Here is a 21,343-nt window from a genome sequence, read left to right on the forward strand (position 1 = left end):
TGGACAATGCCAATTCCTCTTTCACAAACGTTGGAAAGAGAGAGCGGCGCATAGACCAAAAATACCTAAAACAGATGGCCGTTCTCTCACTTTCCTTTCCTGAAATGAGTCTGTTTGTTCTCACATTGCTTTGCAAATATCTGATTAATTTCAGTAATTTGGTTCAAAAAGTAAGACTCCAGTTTTATTACACACAGAATGGTTTATTCTAAGCTTTTATTTCTGATAAATGCAATAATTACGGCAATGATTAGCAGTCAATATCGAAAACAAAAAACTGGAAAACAATGTCTGATGGGAGTGAGGAGAGACGAACTTAAGGAAACCCAGAATATAATATTGAAAAAGATCAATGACTAATCAGTTTTTATAGAGAAGTCTTCTGATATTATCTAAGGAATAAGGGGGTGTCAGCAGTCAAGCAGACAACTTGAGAATCTTAATGCTCACTTTGTTTCACATACAAGCATATTAATGGAAAGTTTACTGGAAGAAAAAAGTGTGGGAGACTAAATGTGTTCCAGTGGCTAAAGAGCCACAGTACAAACACAGTTCAACAGACATGTCCAGTGGTCCAAAGTCCCTTTTTCAGATGAAGTAAAGTTAAAACAACTTGGGCTGGACGCCATACAGATTGTTTAGTATACTGACATGTTTTTATTGGTCTTCTATCTGGCTGGATGGTATGGCTGAAAAACTTATAACAATATAAGCGTTTCATATCAGTCGATACCAATAGTTATTGATTTGTTTTTGTTTTAAATGTCTGAAATACGGCCGTACTGGTGACGTGACCTACCTTTAATGATTTACCTGCAATTTTAACTCCACTCCATTGTTTTTCATTTTAAAGCAGTTATGAGTGAAGGTGGCGGAACCTTAAACTACTGCTGCGCTGACAGGTTGTTGCTAGGTAACCAAAGAATGAGTGAGTTGCTAGGTAACCAAAGAGAGAGTGAGTCGATTCCACCAACCTGGCTTTGCTATCTCAGAGGATGAGGGGCTAACATCTTTCCTCTGCCTACATCTCCCAGAATGCTCTGCGGAGTTCAATGAATATTCTACATATTTAATATCGAACATTCTATCTGACATATTATCTAGTGATGTTGATTATGTGTCTATCGCAAGATATGTTGTCAATTTATTGTCCAACAAATTAATACAATAAATAAGCTTTCAGAATTGTATTTTTTCTTTCTGAGTGGTTATTGTAGATGATTGATTCTTGTAAAGTCTCACAGCCGAGACTTTACAAAGAAAAAATCTTCACAGATGTGAGTTCAATAAATTGATAATCATAAATAATTATTCCTGTTCTTATTGTTTTATTTACGACAGACTGAAAAGACCACCTCGTCCAAACGTTCCTGTCAGAGACTACAGAGGTAAGAATTCAGCGATAACAGCTCAATATAGGTCCAAAATAATATTAATAACAAAAAAATGATTATACTGAATGACTGTATTAATTAAACATAACAAATATGAAAGGACAGCTTTCAATTAAGACAATCAAAATGTTCTTATCAGGTCTTTTTTCACAGATTAGGACGTTTGTTGAATGCAGTTTCACTTCCTCAGCTCTCGCCTGAGTGAATTTATGAGCTAAATTATTGCAGTTTCTGTTTAAATGCATCATAAATCCGTTTGGTTGAAGTTCGTTTTGGGGTTTGGGAGGTGAGGCAACACGCTCTGCTTTTCCCCACAACAGGATGGTGCACTCAAAGCCCAGGCATCTTCCTAAAAATAGACAAAGAGCTCCAGCACCTGCACATTACCTATGACTGTTTGGGGGTTTTTAAGTATACTGCGAATTTAAAGAGTTTCAGTTTCCATTTATGATGAAATGAATTTCTGTTTGCAGATTTCAGAGACAACGATCAGTGCTCTGATCCAGAATACGTAAGTTGCTTTAAATGAATTCAAAACCAGTCATTTTGGTTTCAGATATTCCTTTGAAGAGTTACAAATGTGTTGTTTCCAGAACGAGCCATGCGATGACCCGCCTGAAGATGACAACTATGAGCCTCCTCCGGTCCACAGAGAGTTCACCAGAAGTCCCTTCACTTCCTTACCAAAGGGGGAGTATCTCGGTCAGTACTGCAACCAGAACATATCCGATACATTGACTAATTTCTTCCACAAGATACGAGTCATTTTCAAGTGTTTTCTTTTTCCAGTAAATTGCAAAATAATCAGAAAAACATTTTCATAGATTAATACGTTTTCACACTTATGTTTCACTAGCCCTAATCCTTGGTTTAGCTTCACTTTTAGCAACTTAGCTTTTAGCCATTAGCATTAATTTTGGCAAACAAAGCAGCAGGACTAATTGAAAACCAATTGTCTTAAGTTGGGCCCATTTGAAATTCATTAGCAAATGTTAGCATGCTAAAATTTAATGCTACACAGATTAACAAATAAATGTCAGTGTTCACACATGGTAGCATTTGTGCATGCTAGCATTTACAATTTAGCATTTATAGCTAGCGACCATCACAAATAAGTCTTGTTGCTTATCAGTAAAATAATTTAACCTGAAAAAGAAATGTTTACATTTCTGGGACACAGAGGAGATTTTGTCTATTACTAGTGCACTGAACTAAATACTTGAACAAATAATTTACTTTTTATTTTATCTATTTTTTACAAATACCTTGATGTCTTGTTTCTTGTCTTTGTTCTTCTTTCCAGACAGCTGTCTTGCCCGACCAAGCCGACCTCCCAGGAAGCCCGTCCGTCCTGTTAAAGCCTCCAAACAACTTCCTCCTGAACCGTCACATCCATGGAGCGACAAAGAAGTGCAGCAGCTTTCTTTACCTCGCTTAAAGCTTTATTAAGCGCCTACCTTTATTAAAACTTTCTTTTCTTGTTTTGCAGGAAGACTACATAGACCCAGATGCTAATGGTGAGGACGACTACATAGAACCCACAGAGAATTCATCTCCAAGTAAGTAGATATTATGCAAAAGAAACATATGGTTACAATTGGCAGAAAATGTGAATTTATATATGAAATGTTAATAATTTGTCAAATGTTTATCTTGCCTTTCCTTACACTCTACATTAGAAGGTGGAAACAGAAGTGACTATCCCATTTTGCCTCCAGCTTTACCAGATCGTCCATCCAGTCCGGAAGGTGAGTTTATTTAATATGCTGATCATATGAAACCTTTCTTTAAACGTTGCTAAGTACATCTTGAATCACTTATTTTCACTTTGTCAACTTAGGGTGTTTTCTGGTAGACTTGGTTCAATTGGAAACCAAAATTGCAAATTGTTTGTTTTCACGCTGCACTGACTCAGATGATCCAAACTAATTGAAAAACCTGTTCCCCTCCTGGCCTGTGGCGGTGCTGCACCAAGAACCACTGAACAAATGACATGAAAACACTGAGCACAATTTCCTTCGTAAAATATTTTAAAAATGGAGTAGCATCAGATTTTAGTGGTTGTAGGATTTCTGTTTTGTCGTTGGTAAAAAACCATGATCCATTTCTCCCGCTAGTGCCAGACTCACTCGTTTGAGTTGGTTGTATTTACCCAGAATGCCCTGTGCTGTAATGAACTTCCTGTTTTTGGACATATGCATTTGAGCCGCACCCCAGTTCACGTCAACTAAACCGAGACCGAGGCTTAGGCGGACCAGAGTTCGCATCAGAAACAAACCAGACTTTCTAGCTAAATAAACTAAAGTTTGATTCAAGCAGACTAAACAGGGTTGGTGTGAATGCACCCTTAAATACAACTACCTGTATGTAGTGCTTCAAAAAAGACAACAAATATATAAATCAGCATAATGGAAAAGTTGGAAAAATTGAAGCAGCTCTGCCTGAAAACAGTGCAAAGTGCTAGAAAAAGAAAAAAAAAAGATTCTCTCTTCTGCAGCATTACTAGGTGACATCACATATACAAGCTACAAATAACTTAAGGACATGCAGCATTAAGTTCACAAGAAATTCAAATGTGAATATGCACTGTAAACAGGCGGGAAAAACTAGTTTGTGCCACAAAATAACTAACTCACAACTAATACCTTAAGTTTCTGCAGCATTTTCTGTGAATAACAGATTTGCAAAAGGTTGTTAGATGTACAGTGGCTTGTAAAGAAAAATATTTTTAAAAATAGTTGTATCACAAGGAATAATTTGCCAAACAACATTTTATTGGCCAAGCGCAATGTAGTCTTCCTCTGAGAACCATTTTAGTTTTAATAATTTTTAATGTCATAAAAAAATATATTCCTTTCTAATTTGTAGTCAACAAGCAGGATGTTGTTCAAAATAATTTGTAAAAAAAATAAAAAATAAATTCTTTGTGCAGTGATTTAGCTTAGTGAATCAGTAACACATTGACAAAATCTCTTCTGCATCATTTTAATTGCAGTTAGAAACATCCCAGAAATGAAACATTTCTTTTTCAGGGTAAACTAATTTTACAGATAATAAATAAGACAAGGTAACATTTGCTATTGGATTTTAAAAAGGCCCAACTTAAGACTAACAGTTTTTAAATAGTCCTACCGGGTTGTTTGGCAAAACTAATGCTAATAGCTAAAAGCTAAGTTGTTAAAGGTGAAACTAAGGCAATTAGCAAAGGAATAGGGCTGGTGAAACATGTTGTTAGGAGCTCGTATGTGTGAAATAGAAATGAAAATATCAGATTATTGATTTAGTTGCAAAAGTGACTTTTCTGCTACGTGACTGATTCTCCCCTTGTTTTGTTTTTTTTGTTTTGTTTTTTTTGACAGATTTGTATGAAGAACCTGAGAAAGAGGCAAGTTGCTGTAACTTCACTATTTTTCTATGAATAATAATTACTCAATAGGAACAGTAATATGTGGAACATGCTGTAGTTTACCTATATTTTTTGTCACTTTTACAGGAACCATCTACGCCTCCACAGAGAAACACGTCAGTTTTAGACTTTATTACAGCATATTTCCACATAATTTGTTACATTTTATGCTTTATGTGTAATCCTAAAGTTGGCAGAATTGAATACAATTAAGACTGGATGTGGACAATGTCCATAAAGATACAAATTCGTAGTTGTATTTAAGTTGGAATTTAAATAGGAAACAATTTTATTTAACGTCTACATTTAAGAATTATTAATGCTTTTGACAGAAGAAAATTCTTGCAATATTTCCTTTAAATCATTCTGAAATAGTCAAATTTAAAGAGCTAAACCCCAAAACGTTGCACAAAAATCTAAATGTACCTTTAGAAAAGTATTTCTAATACCAGAATTTCTAATTTATCTGGTCACAAGTCTGAGAAATATTAATTGATTTAAGACAGCTGCAGAAAATATATGTTTATAATGAATTATTATAATTATCACTAATTATAAAATCTTGGTTGCATGGTGATGAAACAGTGTATAATACTTGTTATTTCAGTCAGTTCTTAATAGTGATCTGTTGTTTTATACAGCATTATTTCCATTAATATCCCTCACTTTGCCTTGTTACAGCCAGAAATATCTGTGTTTTATTTGGATTACATGAGAATAGTGCATAATTGTGGAGTAGAAGGAAAATAATAATTTTACATAATATAATTATTTCCCATTACAGCAAGACAAGATCGGTAAACTTGCAGCCAAAACTACAACAGAATGGTTTGATCACAGCATTTTCATATATTACAATGGCCCAGTCAAAGTTCTGACCTATATTCTATTGAGAAAAACACTTCAAAATGTATCTTCACAAACAGTTTTCATCCATTCTAACCAAGAATAATCAAAAACTTAAGATGTGTAAAGCCGGTAGAAACATACTTGCTGCTGTAATAGTGAATCAGCACACACGCTTTTCAGATTTTTAGAAGAAAAAAAATAATAATAATGTTAAATTTTCCTTTAATATCAGAATTATGCTTTAATTTATGTTGGTTTAACACTTAAAATCCCAGTGAGATACATTAAAGATTGTGGTTTTAACAAGAAAAAAACGCAGAAAGCTTGAGCCGTATAAAAAATGTTGTACAGTATTTGCTTTTCAGTAAATTATTAGAATATTCCCCCTCTTTTATTTTATGATTATGAAAAACTTTATAAATACATCTAGCATCATTTTTTTTTTCTTCATAGATTTTGTCCACCTCCTTCCAAACCGGGACCTTCTTTACCAAAACCAACACCCAGGTAGGAACCAAACCTATGCTAAATCACTAAATTGTTTGAGTCGCCATGAAATTGTTTTTGCCAGTTTATTCCTGGCTTCCACTTGTTTGAGACAAGCTAATTTGTCAATGTGCGTTCACACTGCAGCCTAAAGTGACCCAATTCCGATTTTTTTGACGTAATGCGACCTGTATCCGATCTTGTCATGGCAGTGTGAACAGCACAGGTCAGATTCTTTTTCGAATGTGACCCATATCCGATACGTATCCGATTCAAATGCGACCTAACGTTCAGGTCGCATTCATCCGAACAGAACGTCACTGATTCTCAACAAATCTCACTATTCTGCGTCCTGATACGCGCAAGCGGGAAGAAAAACAAAAACCATGACGGACAATATGAGGATTAAGTTGTTAATATGCTGCTCCGACTGGACAACAACGTCAAATATGTAAGCTAAGCTCCACCGTTAGCCTCCATGTTTACTTCCGCAAACACTGAGCACTTCTTCTTTTTATGGCGGTTGGCAGAACACTGAGAACGCTGACGCTATTGCGCCCTCTACTGCGCATGCGGGACACTTCCAGGTCGTTTGCCCGTTCGGACTGCAGAACGCATACAGGTCGCCATTACTGGCAGTGTGAACGCCCCCGGCAAAAAAATCGGAGTTGCCAAAAAATCGGAATTGGGTCACTTCAGGCTGCAGTGTGAACGCACCATAGGGTAGGTAAGTTTTACCTTACAAAGGTAAAACTTTGTGAAAGTAACACACCTGGTAGGAGCTCATAGAGGCCGTATATACAAAATAGCTGAAGTAGTTAGCTTAGAAACCGACCCCTCCTCCCTTCTAACATATTGATCAAATTACCGACTTTTCCTGAATTCAAACCACATGTTTTATATCATTATGTCATAAACAGAGTTTGCCGTTAAACGGAAGCAGCATTGAAAAGGCACAACAGACGAGATGCTAACCAGTTTTTTTTCCCAAACATGCTAGGCTCCATGACGGTGCGGCACTGTCTCCATGGTTACTAACGGTTATACACATACCTTTTCCATAATGCGATATTTGATATCTTTCTAATCATACATACTATAAGAACGTTAATCTTCTTACCTTTTAAAAAGTGTTCGCTGCCAATCCACGGTTACACTGAGGGCTGACAGTCATTGTGATTGACGGCTGGTATCCATCCCTGCTGTATCTTTACTAATTAAAAGTTAAAAGTGAAATGCAAAAGTTTGCTTTACATCCTTTTCTGATTGTGAAGCCGACCGCATAGTATATTATGAGCATTTTAAAGTGAAATGAACTAAATAGAAGCGATATTAGGTCTTCTTTCTTGTTGTTTTGTTTTGTTTTTTATGGCATTGATGTGCATTACCGCCATCTACTGGAGTGGAGTGTGGACGAGATGCTAAATGTATATTTTACCACACCCAAAACAAAACAAAAAAATTAAAAAAGAAAAAAAAAAAATAGGTTACAGATGTCTGTTTTTTGACTAGCATTAAAGGAAAGCATTGGTTGTTTTGACGTCTGTAATGGCGGAGTGGGCGGAGTTTTTCAGGAAGTGATGTGAAAAGGGTCAGTAGCTCAAACTAAAGCTATTGTTTTGCTAACACTTTACTGATACCAATCTGTTTTTCCAGGCTGAATAAATGGGGACCCACGCCTCCTGTAAGTGCCATCAGATGATGAACAGTAGATTTAAAATTGTTGACTCAGCTGAACTTGGACATCTTTTTCAGGTCCAGCAACCCACAGATAATGATGAATATGAACTCTGTGATCAAGATAATAGTGAGTATTAGTTCATTATTATTATGAGTTTTTAAAAAATGGCCTTTTTGTAAACAATACGCAACTTGTGTAAACTAGAACAGAAAATGATATTTTAAGTTGCACTGCTTGCCCGCTCACAGGTTCCAGTCGTGAACCTCCAGGCGGTCCTCCCCCTCGCCTACCTAAACCTGTACAGAGAGAGTAAGCATTACTCACCCTGGAAACACATCTTTCACTTGATGACAAGGTTAAAATTGTATCTGATCTGTTTACAGGAGGCCACAAAAGCCGCCTCTATTGCCGGTAAGAATATGTTGGTAAATTAGTAACATAATAAAGTTTTGGTATTAGGGCCAAAAATGTCAAGATGAGAGTACTTGAGACATTTATTATTTTTATCTCTTCAATAATATTCTAAAATACACTAGCAAAGTAGTTAAATTTTTGGAGATCATTGTCAATCCAAAATATTTACACAGTCTTGGACAGTTGCTGTTTTAAATGACAGGTAAATATTTTTTAAAACTTTTTGGGGGATTTATTGTCCTCAATATCTATATAAAATAAAACAAAGACATCCTTTATATTGTTTTAAGATTTTATTTTCTGTAAAAACCTCAAATTAATCACAAATTTGCTAGGTTCTTGAATTATGGACCGAGAGCCCAAACCAAAGGGGGCCGCAAATGGCCCCCGGGCCACAGTTTGGACATCCCTGTTGCAGACAATGCTTTTTCTTTTTGACTTGATTTCCACCTTATGTTGCCAACCACTAATAATGTTTCTTATTGCAGAGACAAGACATGAAACCAAGACCATTTGAAAGTAAGTGAATTCAACTGAAAGATTATTAGTGCTATGTTTATTTCTGTCTCTCAAAGGTTAGGCAGGAGTACATTTATTTTGACTTTTGTCAGCTGTGTACAGTGTAAATCATCAACAGCTTAAAGATTTTTTTCAGAGCTAAATTATCTTATCTTAAACAACATTTAAGATATGTTATCAGATCACAACTACAAACTTAAACACATTCAGATCAGTTAAAAAATTATCTATTTATCCCAAAGGGAAGTAAAATTTTGTTGTATCTCCTATCAACAAGTATCATTGTGAGCTGGAAGGATTTCCAGTAGCAGTCTGTCTTGCAGCTAATCTGAAGAGGCCTCTGACTGAAGACACTGTTACTGACCGTCCTGACATGCTAATTTAATTAAATCCAAATTCAAAAATACTTTATTAATTTCAAAGGGAAATAAATTTTAAACAACTCAGTTAGCAGCAATATTTCACAATGTTACACTGCTAACCCACCACATTTACTATTGAAAATTTATATCTGTAAAGTAGTAAAGAAAATTTGTCATTATGTGCTTTTCTTTCATTCAACCTCATTAATAAAGCCCACACACACACACACACACACACACACACACACACACATAAAAATCATGCATCATTCTCCTTCTATTTTACAATTATTAATGAGTGTTTTCAATTTTTTTATTAATAAATGCTAAAAAGTGAGTTCAGCTCACTTTTATCATGAAACTGCAATATTAAGTCCAGTCCAAAGAAGTGAAAAAAACTGAAAAACATGCATCATTTTCCTACTGCTTCAGATTCATGAGCGACTTTGTGTTAGATAAAATCTAAATAAATTATGACGATGTTTCATATCCCACACTTAAAAATATAATATATTGTTTTAATCTTTCAATGGCCAACATGTAGTCAAAAATGATTAGCCATTGTGGCTAATTGTGCACCATTTCAGTGAGCCACATGGATAGCTGCACTGCAAAAATACAAAATATCACAAAGTTTTTTTGGTCTAGTTTCTAGTGCAAATATCTTCTTACGCTTGAAATAAGAAAACTAACTTTTCAGCAAGATATATCAGCTTGTTTTAAGTAAATACATAATTAATTGAAATGAAAAAGTACTATTTCCACTGGCAGATTTCACTCAAAACAAGGCAAAACTGTCTTGTTATGAATGAAATAATCGGCCAATGGAACTAGAACTGGGTTGCTAGGTAACAGCTCAGAGCTTGGCTGGCGTTGCTAGGTAACAATTGTTATTAAGTGAAATAATTTCCCAGTGCAACTAAACATTTTCCATCAATATTAAGGGATTATTTACTTAAAACAAGACTCTATAGCTTAATCAAAAGTTAAGTAAGTTAATTTTCTTATTTCAAGTGTTTTTGCAGTAGATTTTATGATTTTGTAGGGTAATTAGCAACAGAATTGAGCCAAAAACAATTTACATAAAAACAGAAACTGAACCTAAATGCAATAACTTAAAATAAAAACATTACCCTGCATTTATGTGTGAATAAAAACTAGAAACAAGCATCAAAGAACAAACGTTAAGCATGTAAAAAATTTAAGTTTGTGGATCTGTTACAAATGTATTCCTCTTGGTTCTAGCATTGCAAAATGTGAAAAGTTGAAAGTGTGTGAATAGTTCTGCAAAGAACTGCAGATGTTTATTTTTGGAAACCGTCATTACGCTAATAACTAAGTAGAAAGGCAGCTGATTTCAGGATGTCTGTGTTTTCAAAGGCGCCTCCCTGCCTGTGATGCACGCAGAACAGAAACCGTCTCCTAAAGCTTTCTCACTGGATCTAAAACGACCAAAGTAAGGCGCGCAACACTCAACATTTTACAATGCGACACATTTATACTTCACTGATAATGAATTGTCTTTAATCGCAGCTTCTATCTGTGTATTCACTTCATTTTGCTGTTTACTTCCTTGCAGAATCCCCTTGCCACTGTTTACACCACCCAGTAAGTTCTGCTCTGTTTGTTCGCAACCATTCACACAAAATTTCTGTTTTTCCAAATCAAGTGATGCAACTTATTGTTCCAGAACCAGCTGAGCGGGGATGCATTGCTGCTGAAAATGGGTCAACAGACCAGGACAAGGTGTGCTTTTACATCTACTTTTATATAAAGAGTGTGGATTTTAAATGTTTCAGCTCTGTAACTGCTTTTATTTCAGGATGCAGATGTTTATCACAAACCCTGGTTTGCCAGCCGGTGTGACCGCAAAACAGCAGATGACGCTTTACTGCGATCAAATAAGGTCTGAATGGATGAGAGCGCGTATGAAAGTGTCTGTCCGTGAAAGCCGTAGGGGTTGACTGGGAGTGTTTTCTGTTTCAGGACGGTGCGTTCATGGTGAGAAAGAGCTCGGGTCAGGATGTGCAGCAGCCTTACACGTTAGTGGTGTTTTACAACGGCAGAGTCTACAACATCCCGATCCGCTTCGTGCCGAGCACCAAGCAGTACGCGCTGGGGAGAGAGAAGAAGGGAGAGGAGGTACAGCGCCTTCATTTGGGCTGCAGACACTTTTGTCTTGAAGATGAATGTCATATTAATTATGCAAAATTCACATTTTGCACGTTTTGTGCTTCCATTTGGATTTCAAATAAAAAAAACATTAATATTTTTTGGTGTCTGAAAATGAGCATTTTCAAAAGCATCTGGGGAAAAAGAAGGTCACAAATTTGCAAGAACTGCCTGTTACCTAGTAACTCCAGCAAAGCTCAGCCCGTTACCTAGCAACCCAAGCTGAACTTCAGCACATTTGGTCAGCTGGTTTTACCGCTGTATGTGCTGTACAATGGCTGCTGGAGAAAACAAATGTTTAGTTCTTGGCTTTCCATCCAGAATCCACCTGGTGCATTCTTGTTGGTTGTGCAGGAGGCTCTACTTTTGCTCTTCAAAGGTGTACAGATGTTTTATGGAACAAAGAAAATTCAAAATGACTCAAACTTGTCCATTTCTTTCTTTCCTTTACAATTAATTTAAACTTTTTGAACGCCTCAACAATAAATATGTTGAATAAATTAAACTTTATGCAGATGACAAGTTTGCATTTAAATGTCCTAATATAGATAGATGGGAATATTTTTTTCGCTAAGCATCACAGCATTCAGGCTTTAACATATTTAGGTCAAACTAATAAGCCGGCTGTTTTTCTCTGTGTTTTTACCCTTCAGTTCTTCAGCAGTGTCTCTAGCATCATAGAGAACCACCAGAAGAACCTGCTGGTTCTGATCGACAGCCAGAGCAACACCAAAGATGCCACCAAGCTGTTTTTTCCTGTAAAGCCGTAGATGACCGTCTCAGTTCTTTCACTTTGCATCTTTACGTTTTCAACTTGTTTCCAAGTACAACACAGAGCTGCAGGTGATGGTAGTTTGAAACCGGCCAAGAACTGCTCAGGAGCTTCCTGCAGGATTCCACTGCCGTCCTGGTTTTTCCACATGGAGACATTTACAGTAACAGGAAGGTTTTAAAGTAATATCCTGGATGCAACTTCTTCTTCTTGTGGCTTTATGTGGAGTTTTAGTTTTTCAACATTACATTTTCCTTACTTCCAGCTGTCCTCTCCCACATTGTGACCATTATCTTGCAACTTGCATGCTTCACTGAGGGAGTTTTTGCATTTGTAGCACATCCTGCTCTCTCTCTGTGATCATGCTTGGTGAGTTTTTGCTCATAGATTTTGTTTCTTTTTAAGCGGTAGCTTATTGTTGTTCACTCTTCCAGTAAAGATCCTTCTTGTAAAGTGTACAGTTTATTGCTTTTCTTACCGCCACCTGTTTTATCATTACCAGTTTCCATGGTTCTCTAAATGAAAAACATCTACACAGTATGACACTGCCTCTATCCTTCCTGCGCTTTAGAGCGCTTTGGAGGTAATTATAGTTTTTGCATTTTTACCACCAATAGTTTTCTTTAATCAGGAACTTTACTTAACAATAGATGTTCATTATTTCATTACAGATCATTTTTGTAAAATGTATGAAGTTCATTTGTAGATATACTCAGTAAGACCTTTTGCCCAAAGGTTTGTTCTGGTGCTGTTTTTGTTTTCTCGTATTGTAATAAATTCTCCTGTTCGTTTTCTGGTGCTATGGAGCGAGTTTTTATGTTTTCTTCCAATAATGATTGATATGCATTTCTTATATTAAGCTTTAAAATTTCTGCATTTTTTCTGAAGTTCATACTTACTCTGAAAGTACTTGGACGGTAGCTGGGTTTGTGATTCAGAAATCATTAAGCAACATAAAGCTTGATTCTGAATCAGTATCATTTTGAAGGGCTGGTAGTTTTTTTTGCTAGTTGTTTTTGAATCTGGGTGAGACTGACTAAAAGACATACGGACGATGGAAGAGTCAGTATGTCAGACAGACCAAAATATAAAGTTAAGTGTAAATTCTGGTATTTTAAGGACAAAAATGACAATAATTCATACAAGTAACAAAAAATAACAAAAGCAGACAAAAGAAAATGTTTCCTAATCAGTTTATTTCAACAAAAAATCTGATGAAACTAACAAAAACTGCAGGTGTTTATCTGGTGAATTTAAAACATGTTTGTTTTTCATTCAGTGGGTAGAAAATACAGAAATTTTACTCAAGAACATAAATACTTCATAATAAAATAACTCAAGTAAAAAGTGCAGCTTAGTAAAAAATACTCCTAAAAGTAATTTTTTTCAAAAAAGTTACCCAAGTAAATGTAACTAATCACTACACAACTCTGGATATATAACAGAGATTTTTCTTAGGCTAAATCTCTCTTCTTCAAAGCACATTGATATCTGTATTATTGCAATTTGCAACAAACTATGAAAAAGACAAGGCAGCATCATGCTGTGGGGATGCACAGCAGAAACGGTCTTATTCAATAAATTAGAATATGCATTCGGTACTTTATGAAAATTGACAACATTAAAGCAGATATTAACCAGACTTTTCAGTAAGGCTACATTCATGTATTTAAAATGTGAAGTTATGTGAAGTCAGGTTTATTTGTTTTGCACATTTCAGCAACACGTTTTAAGTTCATAAAAATATCTGTCACCAATTATGAAACAAGCAATAAACTTTACATTTTCTCAAACTCAAAATCATCAATACATCTCAAATATATTGATCAATGTTCCAGTTTTTATTAATCAAAAGCAGCTCTAAACAGGAGGGCTTTTAGTCAATTTTTCTGTTTTTCAGTTTTCTTAAAGTTTGTGGCTAAATTCTGCTTCTTCATGTTTGGTTCTGGTTCTGGGGATGCAGAGCAGCCCAGAACCAGAAGAAATTAGTGCTTTGATATAACAACAGATGTAATATTATGCAAAATTTTGAATGTCTTATTTTTATAGGTTGAAAATTGTCATAGTTAAAAAATAAAGGCTTTCAAACGTCCATCAGTGTGTAATTAATCAATGTAATGTAAATAAATGAGACCTTTTAATAACTTTCTAATTTATTGGATTAGAATATTGTTTAGGAAATAATATCTACAGCTTTCAACCATGTTATGTTTTCTCTACAATTTTTGTGGTCAAGATGAGAACGTTTATGGTGTGTAAACACTTTCACAGGCTCTGCGTGTTTAACTCTGATCTTAATCTGCTTTCTATAAGCGACAGCTGTTGCAGTGTTGTCTCTTTAAACAACCCAAATGACTCAACGTGTGAAACCAGCAATGATATGCAGTTAAAAATGTGTTGCCTGCAGGTGCGCTACAACTAGGAGGAAGTAAGAAAAGTTTACAACCCGTACCCAAACGTCAGCTGTCTTGTTATTTCATGCTTCCCAAAAGCTAGCAGGCAGAACCAAAGCAGCAGATGGACTCAGAAGAGTTTTTAACTCGTGTTTTATTAGGATTTTTCATGCTCAGTCAGGAAACAATCCGTTGAAATCAATGAGGAATGAGACAGTGTTGCTGCAGCAAAAGGGAGCTGGACTTCTTACTTCAACAGTTACTGTAAAAATTTAAATAAAAATGTTTCGACTAGTATCATCGCCACTCAAAAACAGCATGTTTCATTCGTAATGCTATCACACCCATGCAGTTTTATTGCATAGTCATAATTTCCAGGCACTTGGTGAATATTCTCAGGTTATTTATTTTTACAGTACCTATAGCAGATTATATACAAGGCTAATCTATTTAAATTTAAAAAGAAATAATTGAAAACAGGGATTTTTGCACACATTTCCCATTTAAATAAGGGGCAGTGGCTACATTAGGGAAACAAAGAGCCACAGCAGGATTGTCAAAGGCTAAGGCCTAGAAAGGTGAGGTAAAGGGCGGGGAAATATGTTTTATAGTGCAATTCAACGATTAGCATCATTTCAAGTCCTCAAACCTCAAATATTCAAGAAATAAAACAAAAATCTAATCTGTTAAGTCTTTTTTATCTCTTTTTCTAAATCAATTTTGAAAGAAAATAATAAAAAATTGTGACCAGGGATATTAACACCCACATGCATACATGCATGAAAAATAGAGCTCTCACAGTAAATAATATATTTTCTGAACATGATTCAAAGTTTATACAAAAGAATTTAGAAATACACAGATTCCTTAGAAATAATGCATAAAAGAAGCATAAAAATACTAAATCTAAGCAGGATAAATAAATGTTGAATAAAACAGCTTATTGTACTTTTTTGTTATTTTTATACACACATTTGGTATATCTGAGTAACTTACAGCGTTCTGCCTCCAATAACATAAATATGACAGCTACCACACTGTGTAGTCTACCCGTACATAATCTGATCCAAAAACAGACAGTATGGCAAATTAACAGATTACAGTGTTTATATAAAATAATCCACATGACAGTATACCTAAATCACCTTAAATAAAAACTTTTTGGAGGCAAAAAGACTCATAAAAATAAACTAAGCTCTCTGTATTAAGCTTTACTGGAAGAGAAACAAAAGGTAACTGTTTACCCTGAGAATGTGAACCTTCCATGAAGCATCATCAATTTATTTATAAAATAAAACAAAAAAATCACAAGACAGATATAAAACAATAATTTCACTACAGAAAACTAAATCTTACCGAGTATTTTTGCTCTAGTTTCTAGTACAAATATCTTGGTATTCTTGAAATAAGACAAAACTAACAAGTAACTTTTTAGCAAAATACAGAGGATTGTTTTAAGTAAATAATTCCTTAATATTGATGACAAAGGGTGAGTTCTACAGGAGTCGTTACCTAGCAACGCCAGCCAGGCCCAGCCCGTTACCAAGCAACGCCAGCCAGGCCCAGCCCGTTACCTAGCAACCCAGTTCGAGTTCCACTGGCAGATTATTTCACTTATACCAAGATATGTTCCCATTCTGTAAGTGCCAATGAAACTAGTACTTTTTCATCAATATTAAGGAATTACTGACTCAAACTAACTAAAAGGTTATCTATTCGTTAGTTCTGTCTTATTTAAAGTGTAGTACGATATTTAAAAAGAGAAACTAAACCAAAAATATTTGGTGAGATTGTGTTTTTTTCCAGATTTAATTTTCCTTCCTGCCCGCTCCATCCAGTGTGTGACGTTTAAGACTTTTCACAGTTTGGCTTCCTCCAGTCCATCAGGTGGCGCTGCCGGTGGAGCATCATCTCCTCCTGGCTGGCGAACACCCGGCCGCAGAACCAGCAGGAGACCCTCGACGAGGTGTCCCGGCCGGGCGACGCCACGCCCACGATTTCGTACTTTTTCCTGCTCACCCTGCGGAACTTCAGCCTCAGGGTGAACCTCTCCTGCACAGAGTTCTCGCCCTGATTGTCCGTCAGATCGTTCGTCATCGCTGCCGCCCCGCAACCACTCAGAACCGATAGAGCCCTGAGAGTCTGCCGGGAGAGCAGGACTCTCCGCACCTGCCTGTACTTGTTGACGACCTCCATGATGCGGGCCACCTGGGGGATGTCGGCGTCCGGGTGGTTCAGCACCACGACGGGCTGGTCTCCCGCCGGACGTTTGACCGGCTGGGACGGATTTACGGCGACTAACCTCAGCGTTCTCGGCTGATGTTTTGGAACCATCTGCCACTGAGGCCTCGCCGCTCCCGCTGACGGCTCCTGCTGACTCGCTTCAGCTTCAGGTGACCGGACGCCGCTCAGGAGATGCTGGTTGAAATCTGTCGACGGCCCTTCGCTTCTTGACCCTTGATCACTTTCCTCTGCTGGACGTTCAACGCAGGAGTCCAAATTTGCCTCCACTGTAAAAATAAAGACGATTAATAAAGGAGAAATTTACAGCAATATTATTCAGCTAGGTCTGTCACAAATAGCAGTAAATCAATTAATAGCAGGATAAATTAAAAGAAGCTTGATAATTTCCAATCATTAAAGAGGTTGTCCCATTTGATATCATTGAAAAGCCGCCACTTTTTTATGTTGGTTGGTTATTAACATGCCTGTTACTTTTGCCTGTTTTCCCTGTTTAAGCTAAATTGATCAATATTTTTTTAAATGACATAATCCATTTCAATTATTATTGTTTTGTTTCTTATTTTGGATGTTTAAAATGTTTTCCAGTTCCAGTGTTAAATATTTAGAAATTAAACTTTTTTTGATCTTTGAGTACAGTACTTGCATTCATATGTCATTTTTATCATTATTATCTGAGAATGTTCTCAAACTGACAATATTATCGTTTATCTCAATATCATCACACCTATGTACAACTTTGTGATAAGAATGGGATCCAAAATATTCAGAACAGTTGTAGCTGAATCTGTCAAGATAAATAAGGAAGAAATTATTGCAATAAACAATAATATTTTTGTTTTGATAATTTTAAAGTAATACAATGCTAGGGTTTAAATGATTAATCGTTATTGTGATACTTTGTGTTCTTGTGGTTAACAGGAAATTAAATATCTATTTCTGAATTAATTTTGTTTTGCGTTTTTTTCAGCTTTGTGTTTTTTTCTTTTTTGACTCAACTGAAGAAAATATCGCGATAAAAAGTCCATATCGCTGTCTGTACTCTCTCTTCGCAGAAAGCGGTTTTCCGGTACTCATTTCAAGCCTGCAGAGTTTGAACAATAAATTACCGTCTTACCATGTGGCAAAGCAGCAGCAGGACTTCTCTTCTCCTCCGTCTCCTCGTTGGATTTTTGTAGCGCCGGCTCTTCGTTTGGCGTCCCCACGTCGGTCACTGATGCAGCCACGGGATTCGTCTCGCTTGTTCCTTCAGCAGATCCGCTTTTGTCAGAGAAATCCTGCGACTCCTCCACGTCATCCTGAATCTCTCGATGTTCATTTTCCATCGTAGGGTCTTCAGTTGGTCGTACAGAGTCACAGATTGCAGTTCGTCTAGACAGATCAGGAAGGTCCGCCGGAGAACCTTTGACGGAGTTTTGCTGAGGATATGGCTGCTCCACATGACCATCGATCTCAACGTGTTTTGGAGATGAAGAGCTTTGAGAAACCCACTGCTTCCCCTTCACCAGATTCTTCTTTATGACGATCTTTAAGACCTTTCCTTCTGGTTTTCTTAGCAATTTTTTAAACCTGGGTTTTCTTCTCCGCCGTTGTTTTTTCATCTTCCCCTCACTCTCATTCGGCAACTTTAAATCACTCGACTTGCAGATCCCCACGTCGTCTGCAGGCTCTTCCAGTTTTTCACCGTTTTCCTGGATCTCTGAATCAGTCTTTAATTTGCGGTTCTCCCGGTTTTCCTGCGTTCCAGCGCCAGACGACGAGAAGTCACTGCGCGGTTTGTTTTCAGTCAAACAAGGCGCCTGATTTTTCAGATTTGGATTAAATCCGTTCTGGTCACTTGCACACAAAGAGTCGCCATCGGCGCTTTCAGGACAGGTAGGTTCCTTATCTGCGGAGGCCATTTTCAACCTTTTCGCATAAGAAGCACCGTTCTGAGCTAGCGTTATTTTGTTCTTGACCGTGAGGACGGCGAGATCTGATGTGTTGGGCGCAATGCCGTTTTCTGAGTTTTTCTGAGGGACGTTTGACAGAACGGATTTGAGAGCCTTGGTCCACTTCTGGTCGTCGGTTTCCCCGGCAACAGATTGCATCAAAAACTGCTGAGTCTCTTCTAACGTTGTCTGTGGGTCAGAAAGATGGCAGTATTTATCCAGAAACTCCTTCCCGGGAAGCGACAGACAGTCCTGCGTCAACCAGCAGGTGTCTCTGACTGTGCTTCTCGTTAACCTCGCCTTCGCTCTGGGGATCCGCTCGCTTGGCTTCATTGCTATGGAATGAACTCGCCTCCCATCTTTCCTCTGGTTGCCATTCTGGCAAACACGAGCAGTTTTAACGCTCTTATTGAGCAACCATTTCTCAGGAGCCTCGCCGCCGCAGAACTGACGACCACCAACTTCTTTTTCTTCAACGGTTAAATTATGCTTATATATGTGGTCTAGAAACACCCGAAAGTCACACGTTGAGAATTTCTTACACGTTTCGCATGAATACTTCCCGTCTGAGCAGTGATACATAGTCAGGTGTGCACTAAACTCAGGCCAGGTGCGCTGAACGTTGTCGTTGCACATGCTGCAGGTAGAAAAAGTGTCTTTGTGGCTTAGCAGGTGAACCTGAAGGTAGGAGAATTCATGGGTGCTAAAGGTGCACATATGGCATGAAAAAACGGGCGGACTGCCTCCGTGTTTTTCCACAAAGTGCCTTGCCAGGTCTTTGGGGGCATAATCCGAGTTGTCCCCACATTGAGAGCAGGGAAACCTGAGCGTACTGCCGCCGTCGTTTGTGACGCGGGCTTCCCGGGGAGGCTCCTTCGATGGAGGCCACACGCTGGTCTGCTCCCACTTCTTCGCTATCTTCTTTGGCCCATTCTTATCTTGGCTTTGCATAGCTGGGGGCTGAACGACAGTTTTCCTGAGGTGGAGCCGTCTGTGCCAGCTTCTATTCTTCTTGCTGACGCGCCGTTTTCTGTGGCCCGTTGAGGTGGCTGTGCAAACATCCATGTTTCTTCTGGTTTCTGGTGCAGAAAATATGCAGCAGTTAATAAAAACAGCATTGTTTGGAAGTTTAAAAAAAAGACATTTTGAACAAGAGATGTAATTTTACTTGAATTTAATTATCATAATTAAATGTAAGCCCCTAAAACAAGCTTGTAATTCTTAAACAGGTCCACCTGTTGCCTGGCCCAGGTCCAAATTACCCCACTGTGGGCATTAGTGTGTCACAAACAACAAACACGGATATTTATCAACATGCAGAAAATTGCAATAGCTTCACCTGCAAGATTCATAACCAGTTTTTAAAAGAAACACACGAAATAAATGTTAAAAACCCATCATTTTTTACGACTTGTTAAAAGGAAAACCAAAACAAGAAACGCTTAAAACTTAAAACGACCGAGCACAAACAGCCAGGGGGTCGTTGGTCCATTGTTTAGTTAAAGTTAACCACAACAAAGCGATAAAGACTCGCTTTGCAACGCGCAGAGAAGACATAGAAACACAAGTTAGAGGGAAAGAGAGCGGCTGAGCGCCTCTGTTTATATCTGAACACACATTTAGTGGCGTTAACTGCGGTTTGAATTAACGCGACGCTTAAGAAGAGGAGCTTACAAAGACGAAATAACTTATAGAGCACAAAGCGCGACGATAAAGTTCCCGCACACCACCGCGTTTTCACGCCGACTCGACTTATTACCGCAGACAAAGCTGTCGGGTGGGATAAATTCATAGTAAATGTGGAGTTGTCTCGGGTGTTTGGTGTATTTTTTTTCTCTTTACCTTTTTCTTTTGTGGAGAGCTTGACAGCTCAGCGAGTGGCAGCCATGATGGTTTCATCCGGGGATTACAGCCTGTGAGCAGCTTTAGCCGTTAGCTTCCTCGCTGCTGCTGCTGCTGCTGTCCCAGGCCTGCAGCTCCACACAAACACTCAGCTGTTCCTCTGCCTCCATTGCTTTCACTCCGCTTTGCTGGGTTATTCACTCCTGTGGAGCTTGTTGTATAGTTTCACACGTTACAGCCGCAAAATATAGTGTATTTAATCAATATTTAATGTGAAATGCACAACTGTGACGTTTAAGGAATGAACGGTTTTCTGTTTGTTTTCTTGCAGCTACTAAACTGAAAGGTGGGGCATTCATCAGCCTCTTTTACTCTAACCATAAATAAATAAAGTAAATCAGAAGTCACTTAATAGTAAACAGGACCCACTTGAAGTTTAATCTCAGTGTAGTCATGTTTTTGGGTAAAGTACCCAAAAATTTAACTCAAGTAAAAGTAGCACTACTAAGAAATGACTCAAGAGTAAAAAGGTCTGTTCAAGTACTGAATAACATCAAATAACATAATCCAGACAAGCCAATATATAAAATTAAGTGGAAATTGTGGTATTTCAATGACCAAAATGACAATAATTTACATATGCAGCAAAAAATAAAAGAACATATTTTAAAATCAGCTGCTTTCAATAAAAAACTTATAAAATATTAACAGAATCTGCAGGCGTGTTTCTGCATCTGGTGAATTTTTGGTTAAAACATGTTTGTTTTTTATTCAGTGGGAAGAAAATCCAGAAATTTTACTCAAGAATAGAGATACTTCATAATTACTCTAGTAAAAGTAAAAAGTACAACATAGTAAAAATACTCCTAAAAGTAAATTTT

The 21,343-nt window shown here is 37.4% G+C and overlaps 2 protein-coding genes across 3 annotated transcripts in view; one reads left to right on the top strand and one right to left on the bottom strand.

The window, feature by feature from the left end:
• Positions 1-14,147, top strand: part of blnk (B cell linker) — a 35,530-nt gene extending 21,383 nt beyond the window's left edge. For both annotated transcript variants that reach the window (XM_015008022.2, XM_015008026.2), the window contains 20 exons: positions 1,342-1,388; positions 1,868-1,905; positions 1,988-2,096; positions 2,698-2,804; positions 2,884-2,953; positions 3,074-3,142; positions 4,754-4,779; positions 4,888-4,916; positions 6,103-6,156; positions 7,792-7,819; positions 7,891-7,942; positions 8,065-8,125; positions 8,200-8,227; positions 8,719-8,749; positions 10,492-10,567; positions 10,691-10,719; positions 10,802-10,857; positions 10,934-11,017; positions 11,098-11,253; positions 11,937-14,147. In XM_015008022.2, coding sequence (XP_014863508.2) covers positions 1,342-1,388; positions 1,868-1,905; positions 1,988-2,096; positions 2,698-2,804; positions 2,884-2,953; positions 3,074-3,142; positions 4,754-4,779; positions 4,888-4,916; positions 6,103-6,156; positions 7,792-7,819; positions 7,891-7,942; positions 8,065-8,125; positions 8,200-8,227; positions 8,719-8,749; positions 10,492-10,567; positions 10,691-10,719; positions 10,802-10,857; positions 10,934-11,017; positions 11,098-11,253; positions 11,937-12,053 — 1,267 coding nt within the window. In that variant the 3' untranslated portion in view covers positions 12,054-14,147. The remainder of the gene's footprint in view (positions 1-1,341; positions 1,389-1,867; positions 1,906-1,987; positions 2,097-2,697; positions 2,805-2,883; positions 2,954-3,073; positions 3,143-4,753; positions 4,780-4,887; positions 4,917-6,102; positions 6,157-7,791; positions 7,820-7,890; positions 7,943-8,064; positions 8,126-8,199; positions 8,228-8,718; positions 8,750-10,491; positions 10,568-10,690; positions 10,720-10,801; positions 10,858-10,933; positions 11,018-11,097; positions 11,254-11,936) is intronic.
• Positions 14,148-14,584: 437 nt separating this feature from the next.
• znf518a (zinc finger protein 518A) lies at positions 14,585-20,702 on the bottom strand. The gene is made up of 3 exons (XM_015008021.2): positions 20,463-20,702; positions 17,807-19,699; positions 14,585-16,958 (listed from the first exon to the last, which is right to left on the bottom strand). The coding sequence occupies exons 2-3, from the start codon at positions 19,683-19,685 to the stop codon at positions 16,297-16,299; spliced, it is 2,541 nt and encodes an 846-aa protein (XP_014863507.2). The 5' UTR covers positions 19,686-19,699; positions 20,463-20,702; the 3' UTR covers positions 14,585-16,296.
• Between the last annotated feature and the right edge of the window lie 641 nt (positions 20,703-21,343).

This window comes from Poecilia mexicana, unplaced genomic scaffold (genome assembly GCF_051168715.1).
Source record: "Poecilia mexicana isolate PSO_F unplaced genomic scaffold, ASM5116871v1 scaffold_15, whole genome shotgun sequence".
NCBI lineage: Eukaryota > Metazoa > Chordata > Actinopteri > Cyprinodontiformes > Poeciliidae > Poecilia > Poecilia mexicana.